This window comes from Aulostomus chinensis, chromosome 21 (assembly GCF_037954235.1).
Source record: "Aulostomus chinensis isolate RoL2024-O1b breed Wild chromosome 21, RoL_Achi_v1.0, whole genome shotgun sequence".
Taxonomy (NCBI): Eukaryota; Metazoa; Chordata; class Actinopteri; order Syngnathiformes; family Aulostomidae; genus Aulostomus; species Aulostomus chinensis.
In genome coordinates, this window is record NC_141340.1 from 4020001 (window position 1) to 4040394 (window position 20394).

General features: G+C 45.9%; 3 protein-coding genes across 10 annotated transcripts in view; 2 read left to right on the plus strand and 1 right to left on the minus strand.

Annotated features, from left to right (window-relative positions):
* smpx (small muscle protein X-linked) overlaps positions 1-959 on the plus strand; it is an 11928-nt gene extending 10969 nt beyond the window's left edge. For all 5 annotated transcript variants that reach the window (XM_086191212.1, XM_086191211.1, XM_086191214.1 and 2 more), the window contains exon 5: positions 503-959. The gene's annotated coding sequence lies outside the window, so the exon portion shown is untranslated. The remainder of the gene's footprint in view (positions 1-502) is intronic.
* The window catches only part of cnksr2a (connector enhancer of kinase suppressor of Ras 2a), a 57795-nt gene that overhangs the window by 3947 nt on the left and 33454 nt on the right, over positions 1-20394 (minus strand). Inside the window, exons 18-24 of one of the 4 annotated variants that reach the window (XM_086191205.1) lie at positions 20205-20272; positions 19977-20074; positions 18497-18715; positions 17319-17460; positions 16562-16783; positions 15766-15953; positions 10041-13035 (exon numbers count right to left, since the gene is read on the minus strand). In XM_086191205.1, the coding sequence (XP_086047331.1) occupies positions 12838-13035; positions 15766-15953; positions 16562-16783; positions 17319-17460; positions 18497-18715; positions 19977-20074; positions 20205-20272 (1135 nt within the window). In that variant the 3' untranslated portion in view covers positions 10041-12837. Of the gene's footprint in view, positions 1-10040; positions 13036-15765; positions 15954-16561; positions 16787-17318; positions 17461-18496; positions 18716-19976; positions 20075-20204; positions 20273-20394 lie in introns of those variants that run through there. The other 3 variants (XM_086191206.1, XM_086191204.1, XM_086191207.1) reach the window with 3 other exon arrangements.
* klhl34 (kelch-like family member 34) lies at positions 4452-6739 on the plus strand. The gene has a single exon (XM_086191355.1). It carries the CDS (start codon positions 4690-4692, stop codon positions 6493-6495), a length of 1806 nt encoding a protein of 601 aa, XP_086047481.1. The 5' UTR covers positions 4452-4689; the 3' UTR covers positions 6496-6739.

The window sequence follows — 20394 nt, forward strand, 5'->3', positions numbered from 1 at the left end:
GTATGCTTTAATGTTAGTGTTTGAAATTCAAAAAAAATTATTTCAATTTATGCGGCTTGCATTTGGTAGAAAAAAAAATGTGATTAAAAGAGTAAAACTAATCAAACTTAAACTAAGAAATACAAAGGAGAATGGAAAAAGAAGAGCTGGAGTGAGTCTTTCCCTCAGCCGACGAGAACCCGTCGTCTGGTCTCAGCTTCCTTCACCGCGTGTCTTTTCCCTCAGGATTCAGCGAAATATCAATACGTCTCTTTGGCTTCTTCACTGATGTTAAACCTGGAGCCTGCAGGCCTGCCCTGCCTCACACGCGCCTCAGTATGACTAAAACCTCCTTCTTTGAGACAGAAACGAACAGAAAATGTGTCAGACACAGCGAGAGGAACGGAGGGTGAGACGGGTGAAGAGGTACCGAGACATCGGCGACCTGGGCCTCTGCTCGCCGTCCTGCCTTCCATCGATAGTAGACGTGAGAATCTCTCTCAGTGTTTGTTTTCTCCTCCAGGATCCCTGGCGAGGCAGCGGGAGGAAGCCAGACGATCTTCATAGACGAGACTTAACCGCGGCCACTGAAGACTAGCAAACTACAATCCCAACATGCTCGGCAAACAGCAGCTTCCTGTTCAGCTGGCGTCTACAGAAAATGTCAACCGATAAGATTGCTGACAAGCAGGTGTACAAAAACTCTCTTAAATCACAAGTTTTACCCTGTCAGTTTGTCTCTAAATCCTAATTTATGCAGAAAACACGGTAGATTGAAGGAGGATCATCTTCCTGCTGCAGGTGAGACTTTACTTGACCTGGACTGAGTGAGTTGGACCTCAACGCTGGGACATTTTAAGCTTGTTTTTCTGTTGTTTTGTAGGTTGTTTTAACAGTAGCGATGTTTCAGTTCTGATGGACATTTATTGACAATTAAAAGTTTCTGTCCTGGTAACAGTAAGTGTGGTTTACTGTGACACGGGGGGGGGGGGGGGGGGGCACCAAAACAAAATGTTTTAATAAAGATGTTAGACAATAATTGGCTTTGTGTCTGTTTTGTGGTTGGGTGTTATGATGCACGTGGCGCGAGTCTGCAAGCAGCAGAGCAGAACGAACTGATAAGCAGTCAAGCTCGTTTTGATCCATGCAACATTTTGAAGCTGTTAAAAATGCAGAAAATTGCTATTGTCTTCTTTTGCAGATACATTTGTTCTTCAACTCCTCCAGTGATTAGTTCGTAAAAAAAAAAAAAGGAAAAAAAAAAAGAGAGATCCACCTCCGCCGGTGTGATACGACTCACGATCCGGAATCTTTCCTCAAACTTCTTCCATCCTTCCAAATTCTGTAGAATTCCACAGACAGCTTTTGGACTCATCGCGCCAACATCAGACAAATCTACCTCTTTGGCGATGATAAAAACTGAATTTGGCATGAAAACATTCACGTGTATCAGTAAAAGTGTATAAAAAGAGGTGCTCCTTATTCATCCCGTCTGGTACGAATATCCAGTACTGATTTGGACTCGCTAGGTCACACGACATGGAAGCGACTGAAAACTAGAGGGCACTCGTCGGTCGTCCACCTCCACCAAGGTGACCTGACGTCATTAGAACTGAATCGATTACATCGCCATCCTGTTAACGGACCGCCGCCAGGGATCACATGACCTCCTCCTCGCTGGAGGTCATCAGTGAAATCAGCATATCAGTGAAAAGTCCAAAACTCACAAGGAACCCAAGCGCGCTGACAAGTTCTGCCTGCGTGTAAAAATCATGTCCACCTCGTCACCCGAGCCATGTTCCCTCTCTATGCTGAACGTGGGTGCTGTGGTCCAAGTGTCCCACACAAACCATCCATCCATAGCTGAAAATAGCCCCCCCCCCAAAAAATGCACTCTTTACTCAGGTTGTATTTATGTTTGCTAAAAATCTGGGACTGACATGAATCAGACCTAAAACCACCTTCAGGCTGAGGCTGAAAGTGTTGTGCGACTTTATAAGGTGACGTGCTTCAGTGCGAGGACGTTCTGGCAGACACTTCCTGTCCTGAGTGTCAGGAGATTGACAGTAAGCAGAGCAGGCTTGGGCTGCGTCTATTTTTTCATACCTTCATAGCTTCCTGATATCCCGCCGGGGTGTACGACCTATGACAGGGTTTGTTTTTAAAAAAAATAAAAAAAAAAATCAAACAGAAACGATGAGCCGCTGGTGATTGACGGTTGTCCCTAACTGACCCATGCAGGCCACAGGCAGAGATCAAACCATTTCACTTCCCCTCCCTATGAGGCAAAACATGGTTTGGTCTGTCACGCATGTTTGTGTGTTGGTTCTTTGCTTTATTTCTTCACCAGTCTGCTTATGCGCTGCAGATAATGACTCAATATCGCCACCTGTGGGTTGATAGGTGCCAATTCTACCACACGCGGTAAACGACTTAAAGCTGAGACTTACGGTACAACATTGATTAAGAGACACAAACTGGAACGATTTTAAGAAATTACATTTTGATAAACGTTGAAAGCTGTTTCTACGTCTGCTGAGATGAGGGGTTCACCTCCTGCACATGGAGGGAGCTGCAGGAAGCAGCAGGAAGAGGAGGAGAAGCAAACGCTGTAGAATCAGTCACATCACACATTAATATACCTTTACAATGCGCCACAGCCTGATATTTTTTAATCATCCATGCTTGTTTAGAATGAAAACTTTTCTAGTTTTTTACCGCTCAGCTCTGGAGAATTAAAAAAACCCCAAAACAACACGCAACATCATGGAATCGTGCGCGTGTCCTGTGTGTCGCAGTAATGAGTCGAGGTCAGCTGAGAGCCAAGAAGTTCCTTTGATCCCAACACTCTGAATCCATCTGTTTGAGGAAGGAATGCTGCATTAACGGAACGCATGCCATCACACACACACACACACACACACACACACCCTGATACACATCTCTAACCCATTACAGCACGAATCCATCATCACATCACATGTCCCCATGCACACAGACAAACACCCACACGGAGCAGCTGTAGCTAAGTTTAGCCTCCATCAGGTCACGGTGGAATATTAACCACTGGTGTTTGAAACGGGAGGGTTTGACATTGTGTGGGAAGGAGAAAAAAGCAGTTGCAAAAAAAAAAAAAAAAAAAAAGGCGTGAGTGTGTTTTGGTTTTCTTCACCTTTAGACTGTATTTTGAGCAAAGTGCAACCTTCCATACAAAAAAAAAAGACTCGCTCACACGAGCCGGAATCTGTGCACAGACCATGATTGTAATTCAACCCAAAATCTACACTGTGGAGAACTTTTTAGTGCGTAACAAAATGAATTTGTTTGCATACTGGTATGTGTGTGTGTGTGTGTGTGTGTGTGTGTGTGTAATTGTATCTGACAGGGTAACAAATGACCCGGCATGCGGTAGCTCAACATTAATCAGATAACTGTAAACATGCTGGACAAGTTGAAGCCCGATACTACAAATAACCTCACTCCTCTTTACATTATTCTACCCTCCCTCACTCCCTCCATCCAGCAAAAGTGAAAAAAGGAGAGAGAGAGAGAGAGAGAGAGAGAGAGAGAGAGAGAAAATATATATTCTGTTGCCATAAAGTAATAAGTTGTTCCCACCATTTAATTCATTTCTGTCCACAACTTAACACCGCCCCCATGATTTGATGATTTAGCATTTAGCACCAGATCAAAATCATCACAACTTCTGTCTTGTGGACACACAATATGTGTTTTCTCTCTCTATGGCCACTCTGGGCCTCCGTACGATGGCCTCTTCTCCTTGCACTAAAATAATAGTATGACATCCATCAGCGTTCATTTTCAAACAGAGCAGGTCATAATAAGGTTAAATGCCTGTGGAAAGGGCAGCGCTCATACGCTGACTCTGTCTGCTCGGCGCTACTTGTGACACTTCTAAAATCTCTGACCGCTTGGCAAAACTTCGCCCCTCTGGTTTGATATGTAGCTCTGCATCTGCCAAAGTCGTGTCTGTGTTTCTATTCCTGTCACCATGGCGATGAGGGCACAGATAGGTGCCGTGGCAACCGTGCCCTGGAATCTTGGTCACAGACGAGCAGCTGTATTTACCAATGAGTTCATCTACTGGGAAAGACACGAAACCCTGCCAGGCTGCCTCTGTGTGTGTGTGTGTGTGTGTGTGTGTGTGTGTGTGTGTGTGTGTGTGTGTGTGCGCGCGCGCTCATACATACATCAGCTTGTAGGTTACGTTAGAGGCACGTATTTGGGTGATACTCCCTCCCGGACGCAGAGGAAAGGGTAGCAGACCATCACAAAGCCCACAGAGACAGACACGGGGCTTTGTGATGGTCCGCTTTTAAGGGCCAAAGGGGGCGGACCACAGGATTGTGTGTGTGTGTGTGAGGGAAGGGGGGCATTTGTTTGACCTTCCTATCATGGCATCATATAGCCGCCACAGCAGCCAGAGCGGGACAAAAATACAGCAGGAGACGCTGAGGAGACACTCGACTATCTTTTCTTTTCCATCTCATTTCCTGCGTCGTGCTCTCAACAGCTCATTACTACGCTTTCTCCTGATGTCGCCTTTAGTTCCAACTTGTCGGCTGCATCTCGTTTCACTGCTGCTTTCCCTCCTTCTGCTTCTTTGCTCCTGACTCATCTTGTTCTTCCTCCTCTGCCTCTTTTTGCCACTTTCTCTCCTGACTCCTCTCCTTGCCACCTGTATTTTGGATGGATAGCTACTCCCTCCTCTACAGTTCATCCCATAGAACGACGCTTCTCTCTGGCTTCCAGCGTCTGCGCTCGGATGGGAAGATGTGTGATGTTGTTCTAGAAACTGACGGCGTGTCGTTCCCGTGTCATCGCGCTCTTTTGGCTAGTTCCAGTGATTATTTTTGGGCCCTGTTTGGAGAGACTACAGCGGAGAGATTAGCGGGGCACATCAGACTCCCGGCGCTAAGGCCTGAGGGTTTAGATGCCATCCTGGACTTCCTTTATTCTGGCTGGCTCAGCATATCGCCGGCTGCACTTCCCGATGTATTAGAGGCGGCGAGGTATTTGCAGGTGGACACAGCCGTGTCCATATGTGAGCGCTTCATCATTGACGGGTTGTGCACTGAGAATTGCTGCTGCTACGCTAATCTGGCTGTGCAACATGCACTTTCAGATGCACTTGAAGCTGCCAATCATACCATCGCCATGGAAATGGGGACATTAATAAAAGAAAACAGGGATGACCTACTCGCATTGAATGTCCGATCACTGATGCTGGTCCTGGATGCAGATGAAATACCTTCCCTGAAAGAGGTGGAGCTCATAAAGCTGGCTCTGGATTGGCTGGATGAGAACGGGCCCCTCCCACTGCTGCAATCCAATCTTCTACTAAGTCGTTTGCGCTTTGGATTAGTGGATCCCTCTGACCTAACTAACCTCAGCCACACCCACAAAGCCATGACCACACCCTTAATTAGAAGCCAGCTGACGCGAGCATTGGAGTACCACCGGATGGGCTCGGCCCAGCCAGTCAAACAGAACCGTCAGTCAACGCTCAGAGTGTCGGCCAATCGTGTGCTGCTTGTGGGAGGCGGGTCCAGTCCAGATTCGCCAGAGCAACAGATGCTCATGTTTGAACCCAGACGCAGGAGGTTTTCATATCTGAGTCCCCGTCTCCCACTGCGACTGAGACATCACTGCGTTTGCTCAGTGGGGGGCTTCCTCTTCCTGATTGGTGGGGAAGTGGTGAAGGAGGTGGATCAGAATGAGAAGTCCGCCATAATGGAATCATCCAATCAGGTGTGGAGGTTTGATCCTCGCTTCAACTGCTGGGAGCAAGTGGAGTCCATGCTTGAGAGGCGGGCGCAGTTCAGCTGCTGTGTTGTGGATGACATCATCTACGTCATCGGGGGACGACACAACCGAGTAGACGCCAGCACACACACGTCCGTGGCTTCTGTGGAGTTCTATGACATGACAACGGGAGCCTGGAGGAGAGGAGCGCCAATGCCTCGTCCCCTTCATGGCCATGCTTCTACCGTGCTTGAAAACAGCATCTATGTGTCAGGCGGTCTCCCTGGCAACCACAGTACCATCCACAGCAGTAACCAAGGTGATAACCAGGATGAAAACAGAGAGAGCAGCAAGGAAGTCCTCTACTGGGACCTTAAAGGTAGAGTTTGGGAGAAGCGGGCGTCCATGTCCATCGCCAGGTTTGGTCATCGCCTGGCAACCACCCACGGCTTCATCTATGCCCTGTTAGGGATGTACGAACCTTTCTGTGATATAGAACGTTACGATTCACGAGCAGACCACTGGACGCGCCTCAGACCACTTCTCACCGGATCGTTCAGCTACGGGATGGTGTCAATGCCGTCTGGGAGTCTTCTGGTGTTCGGGGGGAGGAGATGGAGTGAAGGACAGGAAGGGGTTGTGAAAAGTGTGCTGGAATACGATCCCATAAAGGATCACTGGAGAGAAATCTGCCAGCTGCCCAGACCTCTGACTGGGACGGAGTGTACATTGCTGCCCCTGCCCGACTAAAACAAACAGCATCTCTGACAAGAACAAAGGTTAATTTGTGACACGAGTCGTGAATTCTTTCAGATTCTTCTGAAAGGGTGACAGGAACACAACAATTCAACGCCCGGCCTCCCCAGAGCCAGACAGGATAGCTCTTTCTCCTCCTGGGGAGCTGAGACCGTCAGAGACTAGCTGGTTAGCTTAGCACAATCAATGGCGGTGGGTGCCAGGCGTTAGCGTATCTTTATCAAAAGTCATCAAATAGATCAGCTTCAGGATGACCTTTGACTATCGACTATTTGTTGACTTTTTAATAAAATCAAACTCACCTGCTCCTCCGCTGTCATTCATTGTGCTAAGCTAATTAGCCACCAGCTGATCTCCGACGGTCTCAAACCCTTGAGAGGAGAGAAGGGTATCTCTCTACTTGTCTGACTCTGGTGAGAATAGCAATTAAGCATTTTGCCAATTTTTCTGTTTTTTAATCTTTATTTAGTTAAAGTTTAGGGAACTAAATCTAGTTTCGTTTGTGAAATAAGAAAACCCAGAAAAGCCAAAACTATCCCTCACAGACAGTCTGTGGCACTGTACTGAAAAATGATGGATGAAGTGTTTATTTAGGATGATATTCCAACGAGTAACGGCCATTTCTGCTGTCCAGTTTTGTGTGTATTTACATGCATAGATCATTGCAGCTGAGGTGACTGAATGCTGGCTGGAATAGTAAGACACTCTCTGCAGCTGTTTATACTCTTCTAAACATTTAGCTGATACCGTTGGAGAGCGCTAACCACACTAGCGCAGCGGCTGTACTGGCTCGGACTGAGAAAAAAAAAAAAAAAAAGACGACAAGCGACTGCCAGCGAGCTGTAATATACACATAGATGTGTTGGCAGTGATATTCCTGTAACTGAATGATGAAACGTCCTCACAGGGGAAATGAAACAGGAGCTAAGGAGAGAGACACAGAGGCTCTTTGAGCACAAGTAGGAGAGATTAAATGGCAAGTAGGTGATTCTCGCATAGATGAGTTTTCAGGCTGAGCCGGGCTGCAGAGGAGGTTATCAGACGGCAGCAGTGAACGGGAGATAAGGTGAGGAAGGTGGGGGAGGACGTCTTCGAAAAACAAGCAACGGCAAAGCTAAGTTGAATATTTTATGGAAGGGATAGAGAAAACCGTGCATGTGACATTCCTATTTATTTATTAGCCGTTAATAATTTAGCTTTTCTATACGTTACACAGGAATAGAAGCAATCCAAGAATTCCGAGTTGTTGTTGTTGTTGTTGTTTTTTTCCTGCTTTGCTTCCTTTTTGCTTCCTACTTCATCTGTTCTGACAACTGAATTCCCAAAGCAGGTTAAAGCTTCGGAGGATTGAGGCGAGCGCCAACTAACCTGATGGAGTTAATTATTCATGTTCATTCACTGTTCACTATCTCAAGTTGAGTTTCATTAGAAATGCAATGATTGTCTTTAATTTTGCAGATGATGATAAGAAGATATACGATTCAAAAGTAATTTGGCGTCTATATATATATATACATATATATATATATATGTATGTATGTATGTATCCTTGAGTAATAACTCCCAGTGACAATAACGAACTTCAAATGAGTGGCGCAGGAATGACAGATAAAACCTGGAAATAAATCGACATCCCAAGTCAGATCTTTTCATTGTTCTTGGATTGAATGCCTGTAATACGGTCTGAGGTGACCTCAACTTCAGGTATTTGAACGTTTCACTCGACGACACAGAACACATACTACATTTCGAGAGTTTACTGGTGCAGGTTATCTTGCAAAACAAAACATGAAGGTTTCCTGAGCTTTTCTTTGGACCCGAGGGGATCCGAACTTCTGGGCTGGACTCCAAACACACGCACAAACATTTTACATTTAAAATTCCGATCGGTGATTATCGCGAACTAATCAATAAGTCATCAATTGTTACTGAAAGATGATAATCTCGGTAGGAGAATCCAGTTACCATTAAGAACCAATTAAAACCCAACTGCAACTTTGACTGGAATCTTGAGTCCTCTTGAACAAAGCACCGTTTCCTAATCTTCCCGTCTTTTTTTGCAACGCAGATTTGAACCAGGAGGAGCTGATGCGCATTGATTAGTTTGGATGGGGGATGTTTTTGCAGACAGTCAGCACAGCGAGTCAAAAGATGAGGTATGAAATACAATAAACAAGAAGTTCATGTAACCTTTCTGCGGATTTACATCTACTAGCTACAGCCTGTGGTGGGAACCCCCTCCCCCCCAAAAAACCCCACCTGAATACGACGGTTTAACATCTTATTCCAAAAGCCGTAATTCTGCTGCTCTAACAACCTTCATTTTCCTGCCTGTAATATCCACCAGAGCCTGGAGGCTGGCTGCAGGGATCTGAAGTTGGCCACTGATGCCGGGTGATAAAATGTTGTACCACCACACTTGGCAAGCTGTTTATTTATGGATTTGTGTTTTCCTTAATTAGAACTGAGGGGTCTAAACCTGACCGTGAAAAACAGACTCAGAAACAAACATTTGCGTCTGCAAGCTTCTGGCCGTACACGAGCGCAGACGAGTCGATTCAGTATCATCCAGCGAGGGGATGAGCCGGTGAAGCTGCCATGATTTCTGATGGCTAACTGAAAAGAAGCTAGCAGGCTAACTCTCAAATTTCCCTCAAACGAGGATCAATAAAGTATTATCTTATCTTGTCTCATCTAACTGTCACGACAGAGGCACTTGCAGGTTTTTGAGAAAAACTTTTTATCAACATTCAGATTATTTTGTCCAATAAATTCCATATCATGTGACCCAATGACTCCCCAAACTGTACTCATGTCTCTATTTTAAATGCAGATTCAATGGAAAAAATCCTTTTTTCCCCCAGTAGTTTTCACGTCATGTGTCGTTTGCTTTTTCCCCACCATGCATGACTTCTCGGGGACTCCAGCAGTCAATAAATGCACATTTGTAGTTAATGGAGACGAATCTGTACTCCATCCAGCTGGATGTGAGCTAAAATCGCACATTGTAGAACCCTTCCGGTTCGGCTCAACCCAGAAGCCGTGTGACCAGCTCAGGGGTTCAGCTGAACTCGTTCGGGCTCATTCACATTCAAACAAGCCCCCCAAAAAACCTACAAACACTCTGTTGTTGTTGTTTTTTATATATAAAATGGGAACAAACAATGACTGCAGCTGACACAGGTATTTCTCAGCAGCGATGGGGACACGAAACCCAGTCGGACGCAGTGGTTGGCCTCCGAGCTTGGACACACATATGAGCAGCAGCCAAGAGCTTTGCTATCAACAAACAGCACACACGGATGGAGGAAAGCTTGTTCCTTTTGCTGCTAACTCCTGCAACTTGTAGTCATCTGGCTGGCACGTTAAAGCCGCCCGTGTTTAAGCAGACACGCCCTGGCATCACTCAGCCGGTGCCATGTTGTTAAAATGCGTCTGAGTCAACCAAAAAAACGTGAGCATCAGCATGCGAGAGCGCAGTTCTGAGTGGTTTAGTAGTTCAGACCGAGAGATAGACTGTGGAGCGGCAGGAGCACTGAGGTGAAGGGGCAGGGTTTAACTCTGCTGGCATCTCTCTCTCTCTCTCTCTCTCTCCTCCTTGTTGACAGCGATGACCCAGCAGCTGTTACCAGCGCTCAGCGCCTCTCCTCACGTCTCACCTCCTCGCCCTCCAATCAACACAAACAAAATACATCTTCGTCCAAACTTTATTGATCCGCCCTCCGACAGAACACGTAGAATGACCACGTATAAATACTCTTTATTTCTCCGTAATTTATAGATTGAACATGAAACAATTTTTACTCTGCACCCTCCCCCCCCCCAAAAAAAGAAATCAAACAAAAACTGAGAACTTAATCCAAGACAGTTTAGTTTGTACTTTATAAAGAGAGATCTAGTGTATCTACAGATTCAAAACACAAAAACAGAGAGGGAATATTGCATTTATCTACAACTAAGACATGCTACCACAACCAACCACGGGCAGCGGCACATAAAGAGCATTCAAACTAAGGATCTTGTGTACTTATTAGTGTGTGTGTTTTATAGTTTTGTGCAGTGTCTCTGAGTATTAAGTCATTTGGCAGCAGCATACAAATAACAAACTAACATATTTTTTATTAGATTCATATTTCCAGTCCTATATATCCTCATGTTCTCTATGTGGCATGCATCATACGGAGAACCTCCGAGGAAAAACCCACCCTGGGAAACTTTTGAGTTAAAACGAATGAACCACACAAGATTTGGAGGGAAAATAACGTTGTTTTCTGATGAGCAACAAAGATGATTGTCTTTGCCACCAGAGAAACCCTTCACAAATAAAACCACCGCATTAACTCAAATCTGGATGGTCAACACATGACCAGCTAAAGGGGAACGTCAGTTTTTTCCTGACCTGGATCCCATTTATTCAACTTTTTTGTCTGCGTGAGTGATGGGTGGAGCAGGGCTGGAGCCGCCGTAACGGGGCAACCGACTCCCGTCAAATTGCGCCTACTAAAAAAATGCTTCTTCTCTTCTCCAGACTAACAGGCAAAATATTGTTCCAAGAGGGTAGAAACCTGCTGCAGACATCCATGTCTTCTTCTATTAAGTCGATAGACTACAAGAACAAGAACAATCTTAGCATATCCGAATGGAAAAAAGCGCACTTTTAGTGGGTGGAATTTGACGGTAGCCAGCCACCCCGTTGGATCTACATTTATATCGCGCTCTGGGGCTGCAGCAGCTCCGTTCTTGCTCCATACAGGAACAATTCCAGCAATGGTTATTCCCACTACCTGCAGGTCGAAAAAAGCTGAAGTTCTCCTCTAAACAGGAAGGAACAAATACTGGAAATCCAGCATCTCCTATGACGTCGTTTCTGAAGATATCGTATCAGCGCTTCTGAAGTGCCAACCTATGGAAGAAAGCCGTGCGGTCTGCTGTTTATTTTAGAGTTTATTAGAATCAGACTATAAACCAAAACGACAAAATGGACGTCTGACAAGAGTTTACATCGTAGTTTGTCAACAGAATGCATACAAGACGCGCTTGTAGATTCTGCATTGTGGAAGAGCCTTCAGCGCGCAGCTCCCGTCCTTTTGCTTTGATAGCGATTAGCGGTTTAGAGGGAGAGCAGCAGGAGGCGGTCTAGGACAACCGTTTTTATGCAAGCAATGAAACTTACACACAAACATTAATAGAGAACACGCCACGCTGAGTCATTCAGGTTTTACGTGCAGCTTTTTTCCAATTTTGGGCTGTCCTAACGGATGCAGCCGGTTCTAACGGTTTAAATCCGGCACTACGCTTTAGGTCTGAGCTACCCTGTCCTGTCCAACTTCGCGGTCCCGTGTCATTAAAGAAAAAGACAAAAGAAAAGGAAAAAGGCGACAACGAAAGTGACAAACTCAAGCACACAAATTTGCAATATCGGAAGTGTTAGGGAATGTAATCAACGCTGGCTTATTGCAAGATTTTTGAAGGATCAGTCTGTCTTCAGGGGGATGAAGTTTTTGGATGAACAATAAAATCCATAAAACAACAATAAAAGAAGGAAGCGTGAATAATTTCAAGGTGCATTTAAGAAAAAGCGCAGCACTGCTGGACATGAAGCGAAGTCTCAGTCAGCTGTATTGCTTTTAACGTTTACCAGAGGAATCTGCACCGGCCTGAAACGCCACATACACCTACAAGCTGCTCGAAAACCACGTTAAAGCCTCTCAGAGTGGATTTTTCCTCAAAACGGGTCTCACGTCTGGATGCTATCGAGTGGGCAGGCTTCAGGTCCAGCCCAGCACAATCCTACCACACCAGCACGAAACAAAAGGTCTCTTAAACTAGACAATAAAAACTGAGATGTTAAAAAAAAGAACCTGTGCTTCTTGTTCCTCTGCTGTTAACACTCACAGTACAGTAAATATCATCATAAACATCAAGTATAAGGCTTGATAGGATACAATGTCAGCGGCTGGGAGGCGCTGTGCAGTCGGAATGAAAGTGGCACAACAAGCAGGGTGAATGGCAGCTCATAAAAATACGACTTCTGTAATCCATCGTCCGAAATGAGTCTTTCCATGGCGAGCAACTTGAGCACAAAAAGATAAGATGTAAGTCGGACTATCATCCACCCCCGAGCCAGCTGGAGTGGCATAACCAATCAGCTGGTAGAGTGATGAGACACGAGGGCCCGCATCAACCCAGAAGCTCCGTCAGACAGCTGTCATGGCTGCTGAGAGTGAACTTCTCCCCTCTCGTGACACTCGGGCTCTCTCTCATCGGCTGCAGTTCATTTATTTATTTATTTTTTGCCCTCCTCCCCACAATGAAAGCATCTTGTATTTGCGTGAGTCAGACGTGGGTCTCGATGTAGGAGTGCGTGTGAGAGAGCGAGGGGGTCAAAGGTGGGCCGCTGTCTGACTCAGTGGTCGAGTTCGGCTCCTGAGAGAACAGCTCCTGATAGGCTCGCTTCCACTCCTGGAACTCTGCCGACGACAGCTGGGGATTGGCCAGCAGCCTGTCAATCAACGTAAGCTCCCCCTCCCTGTCCTATGAGAAACACAGGAGGGCGGGTCACTTTTTCTTTTAAGGTTTTTTTTTTTATTATTTTTGTTGCTTTTATCGCAACGCAGACACACGGAAAAGCAAGACACACACTTAAGGGGATACACAAAGGTTTTAGGAGGTAATAATTACTCTACTGGGATGTTGTAATTTAGAATCCTTTCTAGCCACGCCTGCGTAAAACTAAAACCAGCCCTGCAATAAACCCCCCCTCGCTCCCTTATTAGGTTGAGTTGGGGTTTTGTTTTCTTTGGTGGATAAATCAAAACCTCTCTCAGGTTTTTAAAGGGAACGGAACACGAAGGCAGGATTGGTCGCAGGGCTGTTGTACTGAGAGACCTGCTGGGATTTCTAAAATGATGGTCGAGGTTGTGATCGCTCAGACGAAGCGAGGATGCAACGATAAAACTTTATCTGACGTTAAAAGTCCAAAATAGGTGCCGGGTCCCAAGTCGAGACCCGAGTCTCCAGCTAGTCACAAGTCTAGAAAAATTAAAAGTGCCAACGGGTTCTTTTACAAATTTGAAAGTAAAAAACAAAACAAAAACAAAACATTGAAAGTTTTACAGCCAACAGCGTAGTAGAGAGAAGTGTATTAAGTTGACTAAAGTCCTGAATACTTCTCTGTAAGAGATGTTATTTTGTTCTCCTTATTTACTTCTAATTTTACCCTGTAACCAGCAGCAGCTTCCACATGCCTGATGTTTCTTACGTGTACTTAACTCAACATTTACAAGAGAAACATTTCACTTTGTGCAATAAGAAATTTGGAGGCATGTCTTCAATAAAGCGGGGCAGGAAATGAGTGCTAAAGCACGGGTGTGAGTTAGGATTTTGAAGGTCTAGTTCCCTCTTCTCAAAGGCGACGTTTTTTTTTGTACGTTTTTGATTTTTTGGTTAAATGTCTGAAATCAGACTTTTTGGTCTTTTTTTTCCCTATGAAATAACGCATCAGTAAATACTGCACACGTGGAAGCATCCAAGGTGGAGGAGTAATCAGGGAAGTTAAATCGGTTCACTGGATACTTTTCACGACGCGTATTTTCTAAAATGAGTTCGGCTGTGCCGAGAGTATCAAGTCTTTCGGTCACAAGACTCAAGTCCAAGTGAAGTCACGCGTCAGCAGCTGTGGCAGCAGTGTTAAACGAAGTATGCATGAATGTACTCCTGCAAGGTTTAAGTACACATCTTTGCTTCTTTACTGCAGAGGTGCAACATATGCACGCATTGTTGTTTCCACGGCAACCAGCACAGATAACACACAAATAAGGTTTGATCGCTTGTAAAGGTTGATGTGAACGGTTCCTCCAGGGCAGACTACAGATGTTTTGTGCATTTTAGATTTGGTAGGATGGAGGAAAAAAGCTGCACCAGGGAGGTTTTTTTTCGGTGTGTTTTCTTGTGATTCAGCCAAACTCTCCAAATCTTGGTGTATTCCTTTAAGAGACAACCAGACAGAGCACAAACATGGAAGCCCCTCCGCCCAAACTGCACCATCACTAGCAAACACAAGGCCAGCCAAAGCCACGGACCCTCGCAAAAGCTACTGGAGCCACACACCCAAGCGCCAAAGCCCCATCACGCCCTCGCCGGCCAGCCGTCCCCACCCACGTACACGGAGGAAGCGACAGAGATGCACGAAAGCAGAAGAGCCACTCGGAGGCAGCAGGCCCAGAAACAAAACCACTGCTCGTGTCGCAGGAAGCCACAGGAGGCAGCAGGACAGAGCTGGAGAGAAACATGCCGGGACCCGCACGGTCAGACTGACACAGACGCAGACAGTTTACAGCATGTGTGTGTGTATGTGTGTGTGTGTGTGTGTGTGTGTGTGTGTGTGTGTGTGTATGCGCGCGCACCCGTTCCATCACACCCTCAACCAACTTCTTAAAAAAATATCCCTTCATGAGTTAATGAGGTGCATTTGTGTGTGACTGTAATCAGTAAACTGTAATTCTTTCACTTTCAGACAGAGAAGAAGATTTATTTTTAAGCACCACAAAAACCGACATGCTGTACACTAGAGAAAGTCCCACTCCAGGTCCAGTTTCACGTAGGACACGTTTTACTAGATAAAAAGAACTCCTGGCCGCAGGCGATTGGCTGAGCCCTGCGCCCTCACTGCTGCCGTGTAGGGACGGGGACTGATGTGGTTTTAGTTATTCATTTTTAACCGATGCAGTCATCAATTCTGCTTTTCCGTCTGATTCCTTATTGATTCACTTGATCAATTTTCCACATGGAAAAAAATAAAAGAGTGAGCCCGCACGTGTGTTCAAGGGTTTTATGACGTGTGGGTCTGAGCAGAGTGTAGAAACACTTTGTCATGTAGATTACAGGGACGTCATTGTTTGGCGATGATCAGTTGTCGGGAAAACATTCACAAGTCCAGGGTTTAGTTTCCCCTCCTTGTGCTGCGATCAACTTTTTGGTTCTTCCACACAAAATATGCAGTTTACAAAGATTTACGATTAAAAATTCTAGAAATGCAAACACCTGCATTTGTATACCAGAAAACCCACCTGCTTCAATCAAACATTTCACTTTTTCTCCCGTAAAAAGTTGGTTAATGAACGGTTAACTGTCTCAACAAAGAGCGGGAAAACATTTAAACGTCTACGTTAATATTCATGCGCTGATGTGTGTACATGTATTTCCTGTTGTACGTGTGTGTGTGTGTGTGTGTGTGTGTGTGTGTGTGTGAGCGCATCAACAAACCTTCAGGGTGGAGCTCAGGATGCGAAGGCGGTGCAGACGCTCGTTAAGCTGGGGGTCAGCGGCCCGTCTGAGGAAGGACTGCCTGAACTGCGACTGACCTTTGGCCTCCGACCCTCGACCCAGAGGGCACACCCCGCCCTGTTCACACGCACGGAACAGGTCGCCGAGGGACGCGCCTTCGCTGCCACCTTCAGAGAGGAGAGAGCGGCTCATTCAGACCTTCGTCACGCGGCCAGGGGTTACAGGTGAGGCAGCCGCCCCAAATCGGTTGGTGGTCTCTCAGACAGCCGCTGGGGGACAGCAGCACACACACTGGCGGAACAGCTGCCTGTGCGTGACTGGCTTTAGGATTTTAATTCTTTACTCAAACATATCTACCATCACCGGCGCACATCCTCTCTAATCTCATAAACGAGTCTTGTTTACTATTTTAGTCTGCTGCCATCTTCCTGTATGCCGCTGGGCTCACCTTGGCAACCAGTCCACTGATGTCTCATTAGCCTCATTAGCTCAGCGCCTGTTGCACTCCTTGATACTGACGATGCTGATTGAAATAGAAACACGTCTGCCTGAGATGGTTCTCAGTCCCAGCACAAACTGATCTAAAAAATACTCCTGATGGCCTCTCGTGGTCATTTGGATTGTCTTTTTGCTTTTATCCAACATCCATCCACCCACACAATAATATCACGTGTGTGTGTGTGTGTGTGTGTGTGTGTGTGTGTGCGCGTGTGCTCCTCCTGCATTTCCATGCCCATGTATGATCTGAGTCACACTGCATGATGCCTAAACTCACCGTGATGCGTGTGCTGCTCTTCTCTCGCAGGGGGTGTGAGGACTGCGTGTAGGTTGCTGTCTCGTGGCAGTGTGAAGCTGCGGGGTTTCCCTCCCTGGGTTGCCATAGGAATCAGTCTCTGCATCGCCATGGGCAACGGTACATTTCTCTGAGCCGGGAGAGTGTAAACAGCCCCGGCTGTCATAGTCCCACCACCCGGACCGGGTTCGGCAAAGACGGCGTCTTCTGTAGGGTGAAGATGAAATAAGATTCCCATCCTCTGGACCAGAAACCTGTTAACTCTCACAGATCCATCACCTGCTTCATTTATGTGTCTCACCCCCACACAAAGCATTTATACCAGCGTTTATGAAGTCAAAACAAAGTATCAGTCAGATCAAGTGTTTTCTCTGGTGTTATGACTGAAGAAAAAGTGAAAAAAAACAACAACAAACATTTTGCCACGATATTTTTTAGGTGACCTTTCCTTTCTGTGCAATTAGTGGGAAAAGGCCTTTTACAAGGATTTTTTAAATGCATTTCCATCTTTGAAAAGAGGTTAAATTTAGAGAGCAGAGAAGAGAGCGCGCACCTGAGGCCAAAGCCAACTCAGCTGAGCCCGATGTCGGGAAATGCAAATTCTCTCTAATTTAATGAAAACTCAGTCTTCTAAAAGTTAAAACAACCAAACATAGTATTTCCTGTTACCCCAATATTTAAAGGGTTCATCCTCAGCCAACACTTCTTCATGTTTGGTGAAAATCGACCTCTTACTGACCGAGCGGTCCTGTTTGAAGGTAGTGCAGCCCAGCCTCAGTCAATGGAGTCTCAATCAAGTCCTGCCAGGACCGCCTCTGGGATGAGGAAGAGCGGCCCGGAGAGCCGGTCTCACTGCTGCCCTCCGCAGGACTGGAGCGGTACTGCATAAAGCCATAATAGATTTCATTCACGTTGTCATTGCAGAACAGGACAAAGAAAGATAATACAACAGGTACAAGTACTGAAGCAACAGACTGCGTGCTAACAACTTTTCTCAGTCTTGCCAGCTGTGGAGCTAAATATGCTAATGTTGTCCTGGGGGTAGAGCTGCAGCGGCGGTTATTTTAATCATTTCTAAGGAAATTCAAATCAGGAGCGTCTCTGCTGGTTATGGATGAATGTAATCATCCCACCAATGGAACGGGTATAATGAGTACATTTCGTGCCAATTACATTTGGGCATTTAATTTTGTGCAAATGTGACATTTTAGACTGAAAGCATCCCAGGCTCACCGCCCGTTCGCTGAGGGGGGGCGGACGTGGCTGTCACCCACCAGGAATTCCACATGAAATTCCATGTTAACTGCTGATACTTTTTTTGGCCTGATTGAGGAGCACCAGAGGAGGGGCATTGTGAGCGAGCGTCTGGGATCATAGATGCCGAATACTTCATGGAAAAAATCTCACCATTAGTTGCCGCGTCTGTGAAATCTAGCATGCGGAACGTTTGTCTGACTTGACTTAGCATTTAGCTGTAGCAAGGATCTCTTTGGCCTGCCAGTTGTAAATAAAGACAAAAAAATAAAATAAATCAATCAATAAATGGTGGGCTTCATGACCACAAAATTTGGAAAAACTCAAAGTTAAAAGCAGACTATAAATGACTGTTTAACAAAACCTCTCACGCCGTGAAAAAATCAGTTGCTAACTTCAACTTCAAGAGCTTTAGATCTTGCACATTTTTTGGCGCAAGTCACTAATTTGTGATGTTAAATTACATTTGTTTTCACTTGAAGCGACGTTTTACTTTCACTGAAATATGCAGCATTAAGTTGTTATTTAATTATGTAAAAACACGGGACATCGGAACCTTTTGGAATTTTAAAAACACAACGTTTGTTTGAGCCAGCCTCATATTTCAGCCCTCCAAGAAAAATGTGGAAAGAGCTGTTTACTGGTCAACACGATCCTACGCACCTCCACAGGATCACATCTGTACTGCACGTCGCTGCTGCTGCTTCCACCGGGCCTCCTGCCACTGTGCGTGGTGCCTCCTCCTAGGGGGCCTGGGTGGTACTGCGGCTCTGCTGCCGCAGTGGGGGGCTCGCCGCAGAGGAAGTCCTCCTGTGAAGAGCGAGAACGAGACGTCTCCGTGGAAGACAGTCGAGTGGTCCGGCCTTCCAAGTAGGCACTCATCTGGCAGAGCGGGAAGATTAGTTGATCGCCTTTTTTTTTTTCTTCATTCATTTGTAATGACACACTCAAAAAGTGGAATTCATCCAGTGAGGGAGCCTGGCAAGGAGGCTGGATGATGGCTGAATAAGTGTGTGGGGGGGGGAAGTAATAGACAGGGAGACGGAAGGGGAGAGTTTCTGAGCGCAAGTGAAAATTATATGTGTGTGTCTCTATGTGAGTTTTGGAGTGTGTAGGATGACGAAAAAATGATATGTGATGAAGCGTCTATCTATAAAGGCAAGAAGAGTTAATTCAGACTTGAAGGGTGCATTGCTGGAGCACTGAGGTGGTGCAACGCTAAGTGAAATCTGGGATTTCAGATGACCCACTGAAGACACAGACGAGGTTCTGCATCGCTGGATTCTATCCCTATCTGTCCATCATCCTGTCGCTTTTGATCTCTCACCACAGAGTGACAGCGGCAGTCAGAACAGCGGCGGGGAGACTTTATGACATCGTGCAACCCACGCCCCCCCCCCCCCAAACAACAGATACAGCGAGGAGGGAAGGGTGTACAGTAGTAATGCCGACCACGAGTCAGAGATCAAAGCCAGAGAAGTCAGAGTCTTAAGGATCAGAGTCAGAGAAGGTCAGGGAGGTTTAATGACATCACACATGGACCCTAAAACAACGCACTCATGTTAGAAAATGAGGAAAAAATATTTTACGATAAACAATGTTGTGATTGAATACTGCAGTATCAAATATCTGTATGCAACTTCGAAACCCTACTGTACTGTATACTATCCAAAGTACCCTGGGTGTGTATTTTTTAAATCCTTTTTTACGATCTTATTTTCTACGCCTGTTTTCTTTTTGTCGTGTGTATCATCAACATACCACTAAAAAGCGGAATTTAAAAATCATATTTTCACGTCATATCAGTGCTTTAACTGTCGTTCACCATCAAGCGGCATTGGACTAAGCGGGGGGCTGTAACCGCCGTTGTCATGTTTGCCAATCATTTTATTCCAGGCTAGAAACCACAAGCTCAAAGACATCTGGAGCAACTAGTTCCAAGGCCAATTATAGCATCAATTAGACCTGATTTAGCCCTGCCGCTCGCTGCAGGCTAAATTGATGATACATTTAGAAGCTAAAATTTAGTGCAGAGGAGCATAGCTGCCTTCTTTATGAGTGGAGTAAGTGACTGCGCATGTAGTGCAGCCGTGTGTGTGTGTGTGCGTGTGTGTGTGTGTGTGCGTGTGTGCGTGTGACTCACGGATGGAGGCCGTGGGTAGGTATCATACGGAGGTGGGGGGCTGTCCTGTTTGGGGCTGGAGGTGGCGTCATCCTCATGTTCACTCTCACTCCAGTAATCTGCAGGAAACCCACACACATTCTGTCGGACACATACTGTAGTATAAATCCAGTATAGAAATGTCACAATGATACCACGCAAGGGGCTTGAGAGCAGCATCTTGCATTAACCATCTGCGGAAAAACTCACCCTGATCCTGGCGCATCCTCTCCCGCTCGGCGTAGCCCACAGCGGCCGTATTAAGACGGCTCAGCCATCTAAGGGATAAACAGAAGGAGGTTCAGATAATGAGAGAAATACGGTGCAAGGAAGCTGTTACAGCACCCTCTAAATATGTAGAGGAGCAAACCTGACGTCAACAAGGAACTTTTTTACTGAT

Excerpts from the sequence above, each read along its gene's own strand:
- klhl34 (XM_086191355.1), top strand. The coding sequence starts at position 4,690 with ATGGATAGCTACTCCCTCCTCTACAGTTCATCCCATAGAACGACGCTT.